This window comes from Sander lucioperca, chromosome 11 (assembly GCF_008315115.2).
Source record: "Sander lucioperca isolate FBNREF2018 chromosome 11, SLUC_FBN_1.2, whole genome shotgun sequence".
Lineage (NCBI taxonomy): Eukaryota > Metazoa > Chordata > Actinopteri > Perciformes > Percidae > Sander > Sander lucioperca.
In genome coordinates this window covers 12,029,953-12,050,341 of record NC_050183.1, presented here as the reverse complement: position 1 = coordinate 12,050,341, position 20,389 = coordinate 12,029,953, and the positions used below count along the sequence as shown (strand labels likewise).

The 20,389-nt window shown below is 39.4% G+C and overlaps 2 protein-coding genes across 5 annotated transcripts in view; both read left to right on the top strand.

The window, feature by feature from the left end:
* Positions 1 to 1,907: 1,907 nt before the first annotated feature.
* On the top strand, positions 1,908 to 12,464 carry LOC116056270 (protein ENL-like). Of its 2 annotated transcripts, XR_004106535.2 has the most exons (7): positions 1,908 to 2,016; positions 5,707 to 5,760; positions 6,601 to 6,727; positions 10,374 to 10,498; positions 10,723 to 10,821; positions 11,372 to 11,476; positions 11,710 to 12,464. XR_004106535.2 is itself a non-coding variant. In XM_031308442.2 (6 exons), the coding sequence occupies exons 3-6, from the start codon at positions 6,631 to 6,633 to the stop codon at positions 11,387 to 11,389; spliced, it is 339 nt and encodes a 112-aa protein (XP_031164302.1). In that variant the 5' UTR covers positions 1,909 to 2,016; positions 5,707 to 5,760; positions 6,601 to 6,630; the 3' UTR covers positions 11,390 to 12,464. The 2 variants fall into 2 exon arrangements, 1 of the variants encoding a protein (XP_031164302.1); XM_031308442.2 differs by having other exon boundaries at positions 1,909 to 2,016; positions 11,372 to 12,464.
* A 1,340-nt stretch (positions 12,465 to 13,804) lies between these two features.
* The window catches only part of LOC116056269 (protein ENL-like), a 31,806-nt gene continuing 25,221 nt past the window's right edge, over positions 13,805 to 20,389 (top strand). For 2 of the 3 annotated variants that reach the window (XR_004898781.1, XM_031308439.2), the window contains exons 1-2: positions 13,806 to 13,974; positions 19,240 to 19,420. Coding sequence is in view for 2 of the 3 variants with exons in the window: in XM_031308439.2 (XP_031164299.1) it covers positions 13,963 to 13,974; positions 19,240 to 19,420 (193 nt within the window). In the remaining variant the exon portion in view is untranslated. Of the gene's footprint in view, positions 13,975 to 19,239; positions 19,421 to 20,389 lie in introns of all 3 variants that reach the window. The other variant, XM_031308440.2, reaches the window with a different exon arrangement.

The window sequence follows — 20,389 nt, the reverse complement described above, 5'->3', positions numbered from 1 at the left end:
ATACCCGCGCAAAGTCACCGTTATTTGGGTTAATGGACTACCAAACGCCGCTGCCCTAACAGAGCTCCAGGGCCTGCAGCACCCCTCTTCCTGCTAAATGGCCGGTGTGTGTGAAAAGCGGTCAGAGAGCTTGTTACGCCAGCAATCTCTTATCGCAGGTTCCAGTTAATCTTATAATGTGTGTAATTATAATGTGTTGAGTTATTTAAACAAACGATCGGGGAAATAAACGCCTCTTGTCCGCGAGTCTCATTGATAGAGCCTGTGGCTGGATGGAACTCTATCAATGAGATCTAGCTAGCCTCCTCTTAGAATTCCACTGGAATTCACAAAAATGCATTAAATTGAAATCGGATATTGTTAGCTTTATAAGACCTTGGGGTAGATGTTATATAAGTGGCGTGACGAAATTCTAACTGTAAATATACTGGAATTACGCTGAAAATGATGCTAACTAGCCGCGATCTGTACACATAGGATTGGAGGGACAGTCGCAGCTAACGAAACCCCTAATGTTCACAAAAATTCATTAAATTGAAATCGGACACCATTGTTAACTTTATAAGACCTTGGGGTTGATGTTATATAAGTGGCGTGACGAAATTCAAACTGTAAATATACTGGAATTACGCCGAAAATTATGCTAACTAGCTGCAATCTGTAGCTACACATAGGATTGGAGGGACAGTCGCAGCTAACGAAACCCCTAATGTTCACAAAAATTCATTAAATTGAAATCGGACAGCATTGTTAGCTTAATAAGACCTTGGAGTAGATGTTATATAAGTGGCGTGACGAAATTCAAACTGTAAATATAGCTACTCTAGTTATGCCGGCAGCTGGCAGCCAGCCAGCTCCACGGAGCTCCGTGTAGCCCCGAGTATTCCAGTAGTCCAGTACCCAGGGAAACGGTGACTTTAACTGGGTATGGAGGTTGCCGCTTTCTCGTCAGACTGTGTGAAGCTCCTAGCTAAAGTCCGACACGTCTTAGCAAATTTGCAATTAGCCATCAATTTTCGTAAAACGGCCCATATTTGAGCTTTATATAGTTGATTTCTCGCTTAAAAAAGTCTCAGAAGTGAATTTAATGAAAATGAATGAAATTAATTAACGAAATAGCCCGACAAACAATGTATAACTTTGCAGTGTCTGAAATATGAGACCTGCTGTCTCGTCTCCAATGTGTTTCTATGGGGTTCGCTCAAACCAATCAGCGCGCAGCTCATCTAAATATTCATGAGCATACCATATTTGGAAGAAAAGCTCTTGTTCCAAATAGAGCCATATTCACAGGGTAGTTAAGGGCCTAATAAAATAGCATTCGAGCAATTTTCAGCCCAACCAATGTTACATACCATATTAGGAGACCTTAAGGAACAGTGTAAAATACCCTATATAATCACTCAATCACCCCTTTAAATTTACCGCTCCCTGATTGCCTGAGAGAGCCTTCCGTTTTGGTTGCTTGCCAGCAGCCGTCTGGAAGGGGAGGGGAGGCGTCTGGATCCCACGCAACTTCTAGGCAAGACCCGCCCTTCAATAGCATCCACACACTACTATTGGCCAGGCGTCCATACTTACACAAGGTAACGTAACCCGATTTGTTCAGGTCCTATCCCCTGACCAATCGGCTTCACCACTCCAGGTCAATGCCTAACCCCAACCAGAGTGATAGAGAAAGACGTGTAAATGTAAAACTGACATTTACAAATATACAATAATGCAATAACAATCAAAAAAGTACATGGGTATGTGTTTTTTTTATATTTACCATTCAATATCGCAATCGCTGCTGTCAGTCCCATGGAAGAACATGACAGCGCTGCGTCCACGTGACCACCCCGCTAGCGAGATCAAAGAGTGTCGCAACTCTTACTATCTCTATGGCTCTGACCACAACCAATCGCTTCGTAGGGCGGGCCTAGAAGTTACGTGGCGGAGGGTCGGGCGTTGTCTCTGTCTTCCGCTGTAAATAAATACAAAAATCACTGAGGCCAGAGTTACGTGGAGAACCAGGTACAGTGGCTTTTGTGTCTCCTTGTGAATTTTTCAGGGAGATAATGCCAGCAGGCTGTGCGCTGGCAGTGCAGGAATGAATTATTTGTTCTGCTAGCCAGAAGAAAAAAAAATGCTCTTGCTGCTAATTAACTCGTAGTTGTTTGGCTCTGGAGCTATGCTAGCTGGGCACTCATACATCGGTATTTTACCGCTAGCTAGCTTTAAGTTTATCGCACCATTCAGCACCACTGCAAAGCTGTAGCCACCACCAGGCACACAAGGACGTTTAACGTTATACTTTGAGTCGAGGTTTTGTTGCAGCTAAGCTAAGCTAGTCTACCTATCAGGAGAGTGTCGCCGGGGAAAAAGATTTGTCCTCACCAGGTTGGGCTGGAAAGGCGGGGTGGTGTCTCCACTGCACATTCAAAGCTCCAAGCTACAGCTACGACCATACAACTTCTGGAATATATTTGCATTATTTGCCATTTGGTTAATGTTTACCACTTTCTTGATTGTAGACTGAAATGCATGCAGCGGGGTGGAAAAGATGACAAATTATGTGTGCAGACGTTTAACTTGAATCCAGTTAAGATGACCACCCATTCATTGACCAATCATTACCAAGCAAAGAACCCAGGATAAAATCGGAATTTTAAGATCTTGTAAGGAAACACTTCAATTTAATACTTCAAATAATATTGCATAAAGACTGTTATTATTTTAGTGTTATGTTTAGGCCTGGGTATCGTTAAAAAAGACCCATACTATCATCGTCACTCCGGTACAGTGGCGTAGGCAGAAATAGTGTTTTGGGCGGGCCAGTACAAAAGTGAGTGGGCCATTTTCAAAAAGACGTAGAAGTAGCAAAAAGGACAAACTGAAAAAAACAGCAACAATTTCAACACACTACATTACAATGCAATAGCAGTACTGTCTATAACATGCTCAACCAACAAAGCTCAGTCTTAAAAGCTTGTACACAACAGTATAGACAAAAAAATGTCGATTTTAACCTATTCAGGCAAAAATATATTTGCACTGGCAGAACCAGCAGGATTGGCTCTGCACAGCACTGTTAAAAATTAACCATTTTATTGCACAAAGTGGCAACTAAAAAGAAAAAATGTGTAATGTCCGCAACACTGCTTTAAACTCCCGTATTTAATATAGATGCAACGTTTCGACCCTACTGGGTCTTCTTCAGGCAGGTTTTGCCTGAAGCAAAGCACCAAATGTTAGACAGAGTATCGAGTCCACGGCAGTGACAGAATTAAAGACAACTAAACTGGGCAAACGCTTTCAGCTAGAAGCCATCATCAGTGTTTAAGATTTCTTACTAAATAGGAGGGTTACTAGGTTACTTAAATAATAAAGCAAGAAGCATGAAACACGTTTTACTTAATGTTTACCTCTGTGAGGACCAAGGGGATAAGCCTCTCTCCACAACCCGTACCTCCTATGGCGCCATTTTGATGCTAACAAGCCATCACCGCCGTTAGCATCCCATGGACTGCCATTCATTTTGACGTCACTTTGACAGAGAATAACTTTACATCTGAAGTGTTTAAAGACTCTATCTGTCCATTGTTTATTTCTAAAGAAACACGACAATGTATAAAAGGCTCCATTACCTTGTACCTCACGTTATGGCTCCGTAGCAGGCGTTTTTGTAAAAATAGGCTAACGATTGTGTCATAACCACGCGACTTACTGTCGCATAGTACAGGAATTACCGTATAGTACAGGAGAAGCTCGCAGGCAGTTTAGACTTACATTAGCTGTTTAAGTTTAATTACTAATGTTAACTAGCATTTTAGTTAGCAATAATTAGCCTGTGTCCATGTTATCTCCTTACATATACCTACACTCTCCGTCTCTGCAAGATTGGGAATGATTGAGATTTCTCTTGGCACAGCTACCAGAAGACTTACAACTTTCAGACAGGTTGCTCACGTCACATCTGCGTCTTCAAGCTCAGTTGGAGGCTGCGCAGTAACGCTCAGCCCTCACCGGAAAAGTGCTTCTAATATCCTTCACTGGTCTCCGTCCAGAGCAACGGGATCTGTTGGTCCATTTCTTTTACTGTCTATGGTGAGAACCAGCACTCAAACAAACTCCTCTCTCGCTGGTGGGCTGTCAGCTCCGCTGGGGAAATGTCTGCACATGCTGCAGAAAAGCTTGTCCTTATTTACACTGTATTATCCAAGAAAACTGCCAATACCACTTTAAAGAGAAGCCATAGTTGTTGCGGTTACTTTTAACAGTACATTGCTTAACACATCCATGGTAACGTTACATTGTCTAAAAAGCCAGCTAGCTAGCTGCTGAAGGCAGCCCGGAGAGTCTGCCTGTTGTTACCATAGCAACCAACTACGTTCTGAAGGCTTCCTAATTGTTTGATCCTTATTCTGTGGTTTGAACAGTTTTGTTTTAATCAGAAGAGAAGACACATTAAACACACACAGCTAGTTCTGTTACTATTTCTTTTTTCTTTTTCTTTTTTTTTAACATACATTTGAATATTTTTCACAACAAAACGTATTTTGATCAAACTTGGCCGAACGCGCCAATGAGGAAAGTACTGTCTACGCGCCTGCTCCGATACCGGTTCCTGAGCGATACTTTTTTTGATACTAATTTTATAAAATCCATTTTAACAAAAATAAATTACAACATTACACATTATGGCACACATATTTTTATTTATTTTTCAGCTCCTACTACGTGAGCTCCTTCTCTGTGCATAATGTAGAGTTTTTCCTGCATGTTTCTATGACTTGTAACGTTAGACAGCCAATCACAAACATTATTAGATCTTGGTAGAAGCATGCTGCATGCTTATTGGCTCACTGACGCGTATGAGATTTACTTCTTAGGTATTGAACTTTGGTATTGAATGACGAGGCATTTTTTCGGTACTTGATACTAAGGAGGCAGTTCGGTACCCAGCCCTAGTTATGTTACAGACAAAGAAGTCATGTAGGGTAAACCTACTTAACTTCTGGTTCACCATCTTTTTATTTTGAGAGATATTTTAAGTTTTTTCTTTTCGTACAGTCTGTCTGACACATTTATTTGATATATTAATTCTTAGAAAATGCTATAATACGTAATATCCGATGCAAGTTGTGAACATAGAAAAGCATCAAGTATTACATGTAAATGTTTCCTGTGCAAGAACAGACCTGAAACAATTGATAAAAGTAAGCAATTAATCTGCAACTATTTGGACTTAAACAATTAATAATTTTACTGGTTTCTGCTTCTAAATTTTCAGGATATGCTATTATATGTGATAGTACCCTGAATGTGTTTTGTTTTTGGACCAGTGGCTGGACAAAATAAGTGACTTGAAGATGTTCCCTCTGGCTTAAGGAAATGGGTGATTGCAAAATAAATATTTTTCTCTAATTGTTTGATCTATAAAATGTCAGAAAAAGCTATCCAAAATATCTTGTCAGCCCACCCAAAATCTGTCCTGAAGTAACCTCTTGTATTCTGTCTACACCGTAACCTTGGTTATGTTCCATTTTCTAGGCTGTAGCCTTGTGTTGTAGGAGTAGTGTAGCTCATTTGGAGAATAGCTGTTTGTAGCAGCTGCCAATAAGCTGCGCATATATATATATATACCTACCTATTTTTAGGTTAGGGTTATGTAATAGTAATAACCAGTATTTGACCCTTTTCTTTCTATCTTTCATTTTTCAGTGCACAGTGCAGGTGAAGCTGGAGTTGGGCCACAAAGCCCAGCTAAGGAAGAAGGTAGGGGTGGCACGGTTCACAAAATCCACGGTTCGGTTCGTATCACGGTTTTAGGGTCACGGTTTTCAGTTCTGTACGGTTCTTGTTAATTTTTCTTTTAATCTTTAACACTCCAGAAATATACTTCAGCATATGATATATAGCTAAAATTAGCATATTGAATGCATCTTGCATTCAATATGCACTGCACACAGTGGCAGTTCTATCTATTGTTCTATTTCTACTGTCATCATAGGTAACATGAAATCCAAAATGTTCCCACACACCAGACTATATACGACGCTAGCGCATCCTCCAACTCCGGGCAGCCTTCCTCATCTCTCCCACTTGACATTTCGTCATGTGACGTGACCTGCAGCAGCAGCACTCCACCTGAGGAGCGGTTGGCTCGGCGCCTCTCAAAATCTGACGAAAACTTTCAGATGTCTTTTAAACTGACCTTTGTCGATCAAAAAACAGACAGATTCAGCAACTGCATGGCCTATTTCTCGCTTAAAATGTTTTCAGAAACACTTTTCGGTGAACTATTTTCGTAAAATACGAGATCGTATTCGGAACGAGACGCCATTAGAGTCTGTTTTGAAATTCGGGAGCAGCAAGAACCACGTGACACGTTCGTCCAATCAGCTGCCATGTGTTGCGTTCGTCACGCTCATCCCCCTTGTCGTTTCCAGTAAGTGTTTTAACATAGGTGTCGAAAGTGGGCATTACGGCAGTAAGTGGTTAGTGCACATTAACAGTGTACTGACGAACCATGCGACACACACACGCTCCGAACCGAGACAAGCGAACCGAGCGGTACAGATGTTTTTTCATGAACCGTACCACCCCTAGAAGAAGGTGACATCAGAAGGCTTCACCCACGACTGGATGGTGTTTGTCCAAGGGCCAGAAACCGGCGACATCCAGCACTTTGTAGAGAAGGTTGTCTTCTGCCTGCATGAGAGCTTCCCCATACCCAAGAGAGGTGAGACAGACAGATCTCCCACACACCCACACAGTGACTTGCTTGGACTGATGCTGTTATTTATCTATGTTCGAGTCACCATCAGGCCCCCACATACAGCACTCAGCCCCTTCACTGATTTTGTCCAGTGGCCACTGGCGGTATTGCAACGAAAAATCCCTCTGCGACCTAGAAAGGATTTTAACCATAGACCACCATTGTAAAAGAGACATGGTCGGTTACGACTCTTTCTATTCTGATTTTTTAATCCATGGAGTTTTTATGTCCATGGATTACTAGGGAGGTAATTGTCATGGGTGATTTTAACATTAGTTGGCTTTCTGACCCCTCTGATCACCTAAAGGCCATTATAGACCAACCAGACGGCCGACCGTTGGCAGAAAAAAGTGCCTCGGAACACACCAAAGCGACGAGACGTAATACGTCTCCATAACAGCAGGCGGCGCTAATCTGTATTGTCGCCCAAAAAATGAAAACCGGCAGCTTGAACGCATCACGTGGGTCTGGCTGCTGCTTCCGGATTTTCGATTTTTCAACCGGCCATTACTGGCAACTCATTCAGAATACAATCTCATATTGTACTAAAATAGTTCACCGAAACGTGTTTCTGAAAACATTTTAAGCGAGAAATAGGCCATGCAGTTGCTGAATCTGTCATCATTTCAGATCGACAAAGGTCATTTTAAAAGATTTTCGTCAGATTTTGAGAGGCTTAGTCCCGCTCGTCCCGCTTGCCATTTCCGGGTGAGTCCCGACTGCCCTGTCTCCGACTGAGCATGTCAGGTCAGCGAAAATGAAGGCCGACAGCTCCTCCAACGGACGACACTGACCTCGCCAGACTGTCCAACAGCCGATTATCGGCCCGGTGTGTAGCTGCCTTAAAAGAAATCTGTTCAAGTCTTAACCTATTACAGCTAATCACAGAGACTACTAGACCAAACCTATAAAAAAAACCTCTGAACTCAACGCTAATTGATTTAATTCTATCCAATAAAAGTAATAAAATAGTTTCTGCCGGTGTATTTGACCTTGGAATTAGTGATCACTGCCCGGTGGCCTGTAACAGGAGCACTCGCCTAAAGACATCACCATCCCAAATTAATGTTAAGCGTCACTTTTTAATCAACAAGCCTTTTTAAATGATCTACATCATAGTGATATTCCTCGCACATGTGAAATTCCAGATACTGAGTTGGCTTTGGACTATTACATCAAGACCTTCCTCTCAGTCATAAACAAACATGCTCCCTTTAAAGAGCACAAAGTAAAAATAGATCAAACCCCCGGTTTACCACTGACCTATCTGATTTGTTCACGGAAAGTAACAAAGCCTGTTCCCTTGCTGGAAGCTCTGGAAGAAATTCCGATTGGACTGTTTTTAGAAAACTCAGAAATAGATGCACATCTATGGTGAGGAAAGCCAAATCTGAGTACTTTCTGGACTTAGTCTCTAGCTCATATTCAACCCCTGCAAATATTTGGAAGGCTGTAAATTCAAATAAAAATAACCACTTCTCTTTAAAGTTTAGTTTAGTATAGTAGTAGTTTATTTTGAACATGTAAAAAAAAAAAATAATATATATAAATAAATAAATAAAATTAAAATGACAGATAAATAAGGACATGTACTTCTCAGCACAATCTCCCAAAATTATTATAAGTAATTCAAATAAGAAATTCCCATGTGTCTCCTCAATTCCTACACAGATCAAGGTCAATGACTGTCTATTGTCTGACCATAAAGAGATTAGTTTAGCCTTCAATAAACATTTTGTAGCTGCTGGTCACCTTTTTGAGAATGGGAGACTAGATCCACCTCTGACTAATGACAATGTATTCACTGCTCCTCACATGCATACATTTACCCTTGATCCTGTCTCCACAAGTGTAGTTACAGATGCTCTCCTTACCATCGATCCTAGGAAATGTACTGGAGAGGACAATTTGGACCCCTTTTTTCTCAGGCTCTCAACCTATATTACAAGTACAAATAACTCAAAACGTACGGCGTTCCTTTAATATTCTGCAAGAAGCTTTTAAAGACCTAAGACTTGTACTAAACGCTGATAAAACAATGTTTATGCTTTTTTCCAGAGCTATAGATTACTCTAACCTTAATATTTTCACTATGAACAGACCTCCGATTGAGAGAGTCGCAGAATATAAATATCTTGGCATCTGGATTGATGAAAAGCTCTCCTTCAAATTTCACATTGATAATCTTGTTTGCCGACTGGCTATTTCTACATAAACAAAATGGTCTTTCCCATGTTCTGTAGGAAAAGGGTTGTTGAGGCAGTTTTCATGTCTGTCTTGGACTATGGTGATGCGATTTATAGACATGCATTATCGTCAACCCTTAAATCTCTGGACTCAGTCTATCACTCCACCTTGAAATTCATAACCATCATCTCATGCATACGTACACATTGTATTTTATATGAAAGTATTAGGTGGTCCTCTCTCCAAGAAAGACATGATACTCACTGGTATCTCTTTATTTATTAGGCTCTCGTTGGAAAACTGCCATCTTCTCTGTCACTCAGAGGGACAATATCAGACTTGCTCTGCTGACTGGCTTTTACTTCATGTTCCACAAGCTCGGTCTTAACTTGGAAAACTGCTTTTAGTTTTAGTGCACCCGACTCCTGGAACAAATAACAATACTTTCTGAAAATCAACTCAATTGTGCCTCTTGGGCAATTTAGAAATTTGCTTTTAAACCTGCACTTCCCATAATGTAATCAGACACTTATAATAAAAATCTGAGCATGTGAGTGGCAAAAATTACCACTTTTAGTGGATGTATATTTAAGGTGCGCATTTGCTCTTTAGGGTTACATTGCAGCCCCGTTCACAACTGCTGGTTACAGTGTTTTTGCTCAATACTGGAGTTCAACTTGAAAAATACCGAAATTCCCCTTTAAATAAAAATCTTAAACTGAGGGGTGTGGACCAAATTATTATCAATGACACTCATGACAGATGTTGCTGGTTATAATCATCATTTTGCTGTTCATCACATTGAATTTGTGATAGTAAAGAGTTTGCTAAGACTGTTCTCCTCAAATAATGTAACATTATTGGTTTTCATTTTGTGAGAGACTTTAAGGAGTATTTTTGTTTTCTTGGTTTATCTACCCCCATTAACTAATTGTATTGATAAAAGTAATAAGTAATCTAATTACTACCATGGACACTGGACACAGATAGTAATCTGTGTAGTTGCTATATTTATGGCAAATAAATTTAGATTGTGAGGGGGGGGTGTTAGAAAGTGGAGGTTTTAGAAATTAAAAATGATGTAGGCTTCAATATGGTTTGAGTTTTGTAAATTGATTTTGACATGTGGGTGTTATATTAACAAATCTTTTACAATTAATGTGTATGTGATACTTGTGAACTGTGCTGAAGTATTTACAGACTGAAGGAGGCCAAACATACAGTATGTCTGTCTGTTTTATTGACTTTTAGGGTGATAGTTCCTTTATTGAGCTTTTATCTTTTGTTGTTTAATATGTCAGTATTGAGAGCTGACTTTATGCAGGGCAGTAATGCAGAAAGACAAACACAAATTACTTTGTGTCAGGCAAGAAGTTGAATAGGACACAGATCATTTAAGAAACTACTTCATTGTTTTCTTCAGGAGCTGCCGAAAAAGATGTGTTTAAGTACCAGCTTAACCTAAAGAGTGACCACCTGCGCTGTGAGACGCTCACCTTCAACAACCCCACCAAAGACTTCAGGAGAAAGCTGATCAAAGCTGGAGAGGTGAGGCTGACTGACAGACTGCTTGACTTGACTGATAGCTAAATGACTGACTATAGTCAACAATAGCAGCAATCATGTAATGTACTGTATATTCTCAAATTTGCCTGGTTCAGTCAAGGTAAATAAAGCGCCCGGCCAATATTTCAGTATTTACTGTGTATGTACAATATACAGTGGCTTAAAAAATCCAAACGGAACACATGACTGTTGTCTCTTCATTTTAGGTAATGGTAGTTCCAAAGGGCTCTGAGGCAGCAACAAGGTCCAGTCCAGACTCCGCTATACCCCCAACTAAGAAGATCAAGACCTCCCATGTGTCAGAGGTTGGTCAGCATGCCAACAAAAACACTTGTTATGATACTCGCATGCAGAAAATATGATGTAATAACCCTAGGTCATCTCAGTAGCACTCTCAATCGGCTCTTTATTTTTGTTAGATTATTTAACCTGAAACATTTAACAAAAAAACCCATCTCACAACTTTATTGATTATTCCAATCAATTTAATTTATATTTTGTTATAAACAGGTATTGCATATTTTGCAAACTGCAGTTTGTCAGTTCACACTGGCAGCTGATAGCAGGAGTAGTGTTTAAATATTGTATAATAAGTCATAGTAGTGTAGTATCTCTGTTAAAATTGTTTTGTATCGGTTGAATTGCCTTTTCTTTGTGTATATTATTCTTCTGTTTTTATTACATACAAAAATGTAGTTTGTTTGTTATTTTGGGTAAAGTTCACCCTGATGAAAGCAGTAAATAATTTAACTACAGCTCAAATTAAAATCAAAAAGCCAGATTTTGGATCTGGGGAGGTTTGCGTCTCTAGATGATGACGGTGCTTTTGTGCATCCAAATGTTTTCTCTCTTCAGGAACCCAGCAAAGAATGAAGTAATGGCAGCAGTCAGTCCGCACAAGCCGACCAAGGAGCATCGTGATTGGCCCTGAAAAGACTCTGAGAGCAAAGCAGACGACAGGTGGAAGCAGCAAGAAATGTTTTATTGTATAAGGTGCACATGCAGGCCGAGCCGCAACATTTTACAATCAATGATCATGTGCATATACAGTGCTAAGGCATTCTCTACATGTGACTGTTCAACAGTGACCTCCTGTCTGCTGAGGAGATAATTCAATATTACTTGTGGGGAACCACAAATTATAATAGAACTAGAAGATCTCAAATGTCTGAAGAAACTTTGTGTGTGCCTGCAGGCTGCCACCCACTGCTCTCCATGTGCCCAAAGAGAGTGCTCTCTTGTTTTCCGCTGCGATCCGTCTTGCAGGCAAGATCCATCATCTATAATTTGTCACAAACATCCAATTTGTTTGAGTCACCTCAGACACAGTTGTGTAGCAGGGTGGAGACTACAGATGTGTATTCTGACTATTTGACTGTAGCCTGTCCTGGACTGACGTAAACCAGTCATGTCTGCAGATTGTAAAGCTGTGATTTTTCCAAATTATGAAATTCAAGGTCTTCATTTTTCAATTATGTGTTTAGGTAAAATTATGATGAAGAAATGGGGCTTCAAAGAGGAGGTAAAACTGTTCTCACCTCCATTTTCCGTTATTTGCAGTGGACAAAACAAAATCATCATTTTTTTGTTTTGTGATTTTTCTGAAAACCATGTCAGATTGTCAAAGTCAAAGCACCTGTCCTTGAATTGTATAATTTTGTATGTATGTTTTGTACTTGTGGCGTAAAAGGGGATTAGTTGCAATTTTTTTTTGCCAATGACAGATTTTCTGCCCTGCGTTTATTTAATGTATTTATTTGTTCAGGTTTTATTTTTTTAAATTTAAGCCCTCCAAGTTAGGACACAACTACTGTATATTTTTTTTAATGTAAACATGATGATTATTATTTACTGTAATATCTACTGAGCATTCTTTTTAAATCAGTTGCATTCGTTGATAGGTTTAAGTTTGCTTTTTATTACAATAAAACTGTTTTGTGTAACCCGTGGGGCATGGCTTTATTTGTATTTCTCCCTCTTCCTACATATTGAAAAGGAGTATATAAAGGTTGATTTCTCAATACCAGCGGGGCACCCTCGTGTCTGACAGCCAGGTGGGATTTCTTTTACTCCGATTTGACTGAGAGGCAGACTAGATCAGTTTGAGCGGCAGGGCGAGAAGGGGAGGCACCAAGCCAGTGAGAGAGTGCTGACCTTCTATCACATAGTTGAGGCCCGATAATCTAGTATAAGTAGTAATAATAGTAATAGTAGTGATAGTCTGAGCACCCACAGAGACCTGACTGCAATGGGCCCTCACTCCCTGGCTCTGTATAAAAGAGACGTCTTCAATCAGACGACGTACAGCTTTCTGTTCAGATGAAACATCAGACATTTTAAACAGAAGCTGAATAAGATCAGTGTAACAACATGTGGTGTTAGAGGTTATAATCATTCAGATATAACCCAGTTTAGAAAACCATCTCGATGATGCAGAAAATGCATTGTGCAATAACTAATTTACTAATTTGAACTGGTTCATATAGTGTTGGGTAGTTAATTTGTAACAAGTGTCTAAGTGATTGTAGAGTAAAAAGCATATTTCCCTCTGAAATGTAGTTGAGTAGAAGTACAAAGTTGCATAATGTAGAAATACTCCTGTAAAGTACCTCAAAATTGTACTTAAATACTGTACTCAAGTAATAGTGAGTTTATCATGACTTCATAAGATAACATCATTAGCTGGAGATCAATGATCAGAGACTGCAGATGAAAATAATCTGCATGGCTAAATCTGGCACATTTACATGTTGGACTCTGTGCTCATGTAACAGACTGTTCATAAAAAAATGGGAAATTGGTAACTTCTCAGAAAAGTCATCATACTGACAATAATAATAATTCTTATTTAGTAAACATGGAATGGTTGTGAGACATATTCAAAAATGATAAGATAGTACTTACCCTGAGTGCATATAAAATATCAATAAGATGCAAATCCAAAGTATTCACAATGCCAATTAATTCACAAATGTAAATTAGGCCCTTTGAGTATGATGTAACCCCCATTGTTAATGCTATTGATATTGCATTTTCCAGACTAATAGGAAAAGCTGAAATGTGTAAGCAATGTAATCGAACCCCGATTAATCAATTAGCATCATGTGCATTTTACAATTAAAACAGAGCTGTAGCCATTGGGACAAGCTCACTGTCACTCGAGAAAACCACCAGAAAATGCTTTAATTGTATTTGCAGCTCAGCGACTGCCCCGCCTCTTGAGTGTTCTGATTGGTTCCTTTCAAGAGTGCTTAAATTTACCGCTCCCTGATAGGCTGAGAGAGCTTTCTGTTTTGGTTGCCTGCCAGCAGCCGTCTGGAAGGGGAGGGGAGCCGTCTGCCTTCCGCTTCTGGGCTGGATTGACACACAATGAGGAGCAGAGGCTGGGGAGACGCTCCACAAACGCCGCTGTAAATAAATACAACAATCACTGAGGCCAGAGAAACATGGAGAACCAGGTACAGTGGCTTTTGTGTCTCCTTGTAGAATCTGAACTTTTCAAGGAGAAAATGCCAGCAGGCTGTGCGCTGGCAGGGCAGGAATGAATCCTCTGTTCTGCTAGCCAGAAGAAAAAAATGCTCCTGCTGCTAATGAACTCGTAGTTGTTTGGCTCTGGAGCTATGCTAGCTGGGCACTCATACATCGGTATTTACCGCTAGCTAGCTTCAGTCTACCACACCATTCAGCACCGCTGCATAGCTGTAGCCACAACCAGGCACACAAAGAGGTTTACATCTGGTGTTTATTCAGCTCTGTCGTGTTTAAAACGCACATGCACATTGTTAAAAACTATGCATACCAATTTGAGTCGAGGTTTTGTTGCAGCTAAGCTAAGCTAATCTACCTATCAGGAGAGTGTCGGCCGTTGGCTAAAAGCTAAGGAGCCGCTACAAGGCGCCGGGGGAAAAGATTTGTCCTCACCAGGTTGGGCTGGAGAGGTGGGGTGGTGTCTCCACTGCCAGCGGCCTGAAACCTCACATGCAAGGCTAATAAAGCCAGCGTCGGCCATACAACTTCAGAAATATCTTTGCATTATTTGCCAACAGTTGGTTAATGTTTAAGGCTTACCGTATTCTTGATTTTAGACTATGATGCATACAGCGTGGTGGAAAAGATGACAAATTCTCTGTGTGCAGACGTTTAACTTGAATCCAGTTATGATGACCACACATGCATTGTCTAATCATTACAAAGCAACGACCCTATAATATAAATAAAACATAATTTTAAAGAACTGGTATGGTAAACCTTTGCTTCTTCAAATGTAATGCCATTGCATGTATCAATTAGCACAGTTAAGATTTATGTCATCCTAAAAAGCTTCATTTATTTAGCAGAAAACAGAACAGTGGGTGAACCAAATTACATATCTGCCAACTGTGAGAGAGATATTTCTTCAAAATGGGTTACTCTTTAAATGCCTGAGGTTATTCAGGACTATATTTCAGATGGTTAGGCCACACACACACACACACACACACACACACACACACACACACACACCCATGGAGCCACTTTCTAGGAGCTAGTCTCCATTCAGCATTGGAGCTTTTGAAGTTTTAACTAGATCTGTGAGTGTTCATCCAGAGGAAGTCTTCTGCTACAAGTTATAAGACTTATGTAGTTATACTTCTGTGATGAATGTGAAAGATGTGCATTAGATGTTTAATTCGTATTACTCAAATGCACAGTTGCCAGTCTATTGGTACACATAGATAAGAATAATACAGTCTAATACAGCAGCCTCGCAATGAAACCTACCTCAATGAAGGTTATAATGTTTAGTTGTTAATCTGTTTTAGGAAGGTGTCGATTCAACTTTATGGCCATTTTAGAGGATGTCATTTGTGGTCCTATTGAATTGTATTACTTTGTACTAGAAGGTGTTTCTAATATTTAATCCTCACTGATATACATTAACATTATAACTTAATGAAATTAAGATATGTTGCAGAGTTGTTGTATTAGGCTATACTGAATTAGTTTTAGATAGATGGACCTAATAAGTCTGCCGGATCCAGAGGTGAGTCAAGTTCAGTCTGTAAGTGTTGTGATTGAAGGTATTTATTGCACATTACAACATCATGACACAGCCATAGTGCTTCATGCGTCCACAGTGAAGCAGGGTCTTGACTTTGTGTGCAAATACTGAGATCTTTGCTATTTCTAGTGATGAGATCTGCATTTAAGAACTCTGCAGTTGGGATCATGCTGCTTTTTGTCATCCCCACAGACTCATTCACACCCTATTTATTCCAATACTCACTTGTTTTCATTGGGTGCTGCAGATAGGCTATTTGTGACTCTCCTGTGGCTCTCTGGGGCTGACCATTTTCCAATACAAGTAATGCTTTTATCTATTTTAGATGTTAGGTTTGGTGTGATGATGAAGGATTGAGCTGGAACATGCAGCTTCATCAAAACACAGCTGCTGTCATGATTATTTGTTTGTGTGTGTCCCCTCCGAGGGAAACTTTCGGACTTTTTGAATGTAATCATTTATTAGCTGGAAGAGATTAACATGGTCACGAGGGGTGTTATTTACATGTCAGCTGGGAGTTCATTGTTTTCATGGGAGCCAGTGTGTCTGCCAAAATTTGTATTTCAGCTCAACTGGAGCACTGTGTAGGAGAAAAAGAGAGAGCATGCATGCATCATGTCGATGATAGTGGCTTTGTGTTGTCTGGTTTGTTGACGGTTATTGACGAAAGCTTAATACATGTGTTGCCACAAGTCATTTTGTCCTTCTGATACTAGAAATTATAGTCAGTAGTCTGATTTTTAGATGCATGTTCTTCATATTTTCAGACAATTTGACAGTTCAAATTATGTGCATGTCTATCAACATAGTATTATTTTCCCATTTGTATTTTGCAGAGCTTAGTCACTTATTTTAGTAGACGATCAGTAGAAAATGAATTGTTAAATTAATCGTTTAAATCATAAAATGCCAAACATTTGCTCTCTCCAGCTTTTAAAATGTTTTTTTTTTGTTTTCTATAACTGTAAATTCAATATTTTTTGTGGTTTTGGACTGTTGGTCTCACCAAACAAATGATTTAAAGACATCACCTTGGACTCTGGGAAATTGTAATTGGCATGTTTGACTATTTTCTTATACTCTTCTACTATCTTATAGGCAATCTAAACAATCTTGCAACCCTAGAATTTTCTCTGTAGCTGCAACAAACACTTATTTTAATTAATGCCACTTTTTACTTAATTGATCAGTCATTTGCTCTGTAAGATGTCAAAAAAATGTGAAAAATTCAGTATGATCTAGAGTATAATCTAGAGCCCAGCTGGTCATCAAATCTTTTTTGTCCAAAACACAAATATTGTGTAAATAAGTTTACTATCTCATAAATCAAAGAAAATATACTCACAAAGAAGAAGCTGAAACTAATGAATGTTTGACAATTAATTAATTATGAAAATAGTTCCTGATTAATTAGTCTGGTAACCAGCTTACTCGGCTTTAATTTTCTCAGCCTCATATTTCCTTTCTGTGCTCTTAATTTTCAGATTATTGGGAGACATTTCTTTGTTATTTCCATGCTTTCAGTGTATTGTTCCCTTTCATTTCAAACAGAGAGTCACCGTCTTCGTCTTTGGCTCATTATCATTCTGATTTCTATGTTGTCCTTATCACAGTCTAGATTTTGCGGAGTCGTTGGGGGGGATTGGGGGGGGGGTTGTTGATGATTGGAGGGACTCCACGGCTGCTCACTGTGGGTGTGGTGGAGTCTGGAGTTTAAGGGCATTACTGCCATAGAATGGCTGGGCAGTGTGCCAGGCAGGGGAGGTGTGTGTGTGTGTGTGTGTGTGTGAGAGAGAGGGAATAGAGAGAGAGAGTTAGTCAGGGAGTGCCAGACCAATCCTGTCCCCTCTAATCCCCCTACTCAGTCCCAGCTCACGAGCTGCTCTGTGCCAGGGCCAAATCCCCACATTCTTCAGTCCTCCCCTGGACATAAAGTGCCTTTCTGCCCCCCCCCCCCCCGCCCCCCACACACCTCCTTGTTCCCTTCTGCACTCCCATCTCCATAGCCTCTTCACTTGCTATGCCACTCACCACCAGCACAGTGTCATTTGCTTGTCCTGTCGCTGTCATTGTTATTGGCTGAGAGAGGTAGCCCAAAAATGTGCCCCTCTTCTGGACAAACCTTTTGAGATCTGTTGGCTCGGGCAGCTAATCACTCCCATTCCTCAGGGAGCGTCCCAACACCGATTTCAGCTTTGTGTTTGTCCAGACCAAGTGTTTAGCCTCTCCTCTTGAGTATTAAGTCCACACACTCCAAAATAGTGATTCAGAGGTTTTTGTTTAAGGTGGAATCAGAAACCAATGAATAATGGCCCCTTGGTTTAATCTCACTACCAGCTTTGCTTTAGTTTATGTCTTAATCAACCTCAGTTTGCAAGGCTTCTCAGCCACTACTGTATACGCTACAGTAGAACTTTGAAGTCTGTAGCATGGGCTCTAAATAACGATGCATTAATCAGCTGATTATTTTCTTGATTAATCGATTGGTCTAAGTTGGTCATCACTTGGTGAAAGTGATGATGTCTTGTTTTGTCCACCCAACTGTCCAAAACCTTGAGGTATTAAGTTTATTATTATAGAAAGCTAAGAAAAACAGAAAATATTCAAATTTAGAACCAGGATGGAGCTCTAGCCATTCCATTTTGGGCATATTTGCTCTTGTCTTAAACTTCCTGAAATTCTTGTTGTATGTATGTGTGTGTGTATATATATATATATATAGATATATATATATATATATATATATATATATATATATATATATATATATATATATATATATCAATTTTTTCTTTCTTTTTTTTTTTTACATACAAAACAGAAACACCCTCTGCGGGTCTCGAGGAAAACAAAACTAATAAACAAACGGAAATCACACCTTGCCTAGTCACTCTCCTCTAGTTCTTGTGGCGCTGAGGTCATTAGGTCTGATATTTGTGCTGCTGCGCTTTTCCATAGGTCAATGGTACTATATTTTTGTGTTCACCCGTGAAGTAACTTGTAACTCTCGTTTTGAAAGATGCTATATAAATCAAATTTCTTTATCATATGTGATAGTACACTGAATATCTTTGGGTTTTGCACCAATGGCTGGACAAAATAAGTGATTTGAAGATGTTAAGGAAATTGGGATTGCAAAAACAATTTAATTGGCCTATGAAATGTCAGAAAAAAAAAACTTATTTATAGAGAAGTTCATCTGCAGATTAATAGATAATTATGTTAATGGAGTTTTTTTTCTTATTAAAATCAATGATTGAGGGTGTTGTAGGTTGATTGTAAAGCCCCTAGAGCCAGATTTGTGATTTTGGGCTATATAAGTGAAATATACTTGACTTACAATAATTGTTAGTTGCAAACTCATTTATAACGAATAGTATAGAAAAGGAAAGTATGACATTTACATGTAAATATTTCTGTCGTGAGGAAACAAGGAACCTACTTGAGGTTTAAAGTCTAAAAGACTCAACGCAAGAAGAAAACAATCTCTCATTTAGGCATTTATTTGACCTTTCTCTGCTCACTCTACATCTTCATCAGTTTTTTTATCTGAATAATTCTGCACTTGTAGTTCACATTTGACAATTTCTGGCTTGTGTATATTCTCCTATGTCTACAGGCCTAGTATAGTATAGTAATAATCAGTATTTGACCCTTTTCTTTCTATCTGTCCCTGTTTCAGTGCACAGTGCAGGTGAAGCTGGAGTTGGGCCACAGAGCCCAGCTAAGGAAAAAGGTGACATCAGAAGGCTTCACCCACGACTGGATGGTGTTTGTCCGAGGGCCAGAAACCGGCGACATCCAGCACTTTGTAGAGAAGGTTGTCTTCCGCCTGCATGAGAGCTTCCCCAAACCCAAGAGAGGTGAGACAAACGGATAACAATATTTGAACATGTTTATTCTCATAGCGTATGTCATAAACATAGCTAATTAAGTGTTTTAGATGCTGCATAAAAGACACTAAAGCCGTTTTAGAAATCGCCTACTACATACAAATGCAGTATGTAGCATCTATCGTCGGTAGTATGCCGTTAAATCAATTTATTCTGCACTATGCTAGGCCAGGGAGAGCCTTTTGAACAAGCTCTTAAAGCAGAAGACAAAAAAATGAACTTCCACCACTATTGCAAATGAAAAATATTACTTATTGAGCTTTACATTTTTTTTGTTTATGACTAGGTTTTGGGTACCGTTCACTTTTTTTGTCCATGTGTGTGTGCATGTGCACAGAGGGCAGATATCCTCGCACTTATGCGCTCTCGGGTACCGAAAATTGGCATCGCTTGATTTAACGTGAATTAGATTTGACGTAATTCGGCCGGTATCCAAAAAAGTACCTAGTTCGGTACCCAATCCTATTTATGACCAATGTTTGTTTACTTTATAAGACGCTGCATGGTTTAGCTCCCCCACCCCTTAAACTATTTATTCTAACCGCTCACAGTGACATAAGACAAACAAGATATTCAACAAGGGGAGGTTATGTAAAGCATTGCTCGACAACACAAACTTTTTCCGTTCCGGTAAATAAAACCGCTAGTTTTAGTCAGTTTAATACGAATTTAAAAAAAAAAGTCATGTTGTCATTATGGTCTGATAATGCCTCTCCAAAAATGAATGAAAATTATATGCTTTGGTGTGTCCCCTTAAGTCTACATAATATATGCCATAGCATGTTACCACTTTATGTTGCTACAACTGTTTATTTATCTACCATAGAAACTGAAACTTAATTTCTTTAATCTTTATTTATGTGAAACAAGCAAATACAACAAACAATGATTATGAAATGAAATATTTAATTGAATATATATAATGTATTTACAAATCTG

Bases quoted from the DNA above. Each gene is read 5' to 3' on its own strand.
- LOC116056270 (XM_031308442.2), top strand. From the start codon at position 6,631: ATGGTGTTTGTCCAAGGGCCAGAAACCGGCGACATCCAGCACTTTGTA. The intron at 6,728-10,373 runs GTGAGACAGACA...TGTTTTCTTCAG, and splicing joins CTTCCCCATACCCAAGAGAG to GAGCTGCCGAAAAAGATGTG. The intron at 10,499-10,722 runs GTGAGGCTGACT...TCTTCATTTTAG, and splicing joins AGCTGATCAAAGCTGGAGAG to GTAATGGTAGTTCCAAAGGG.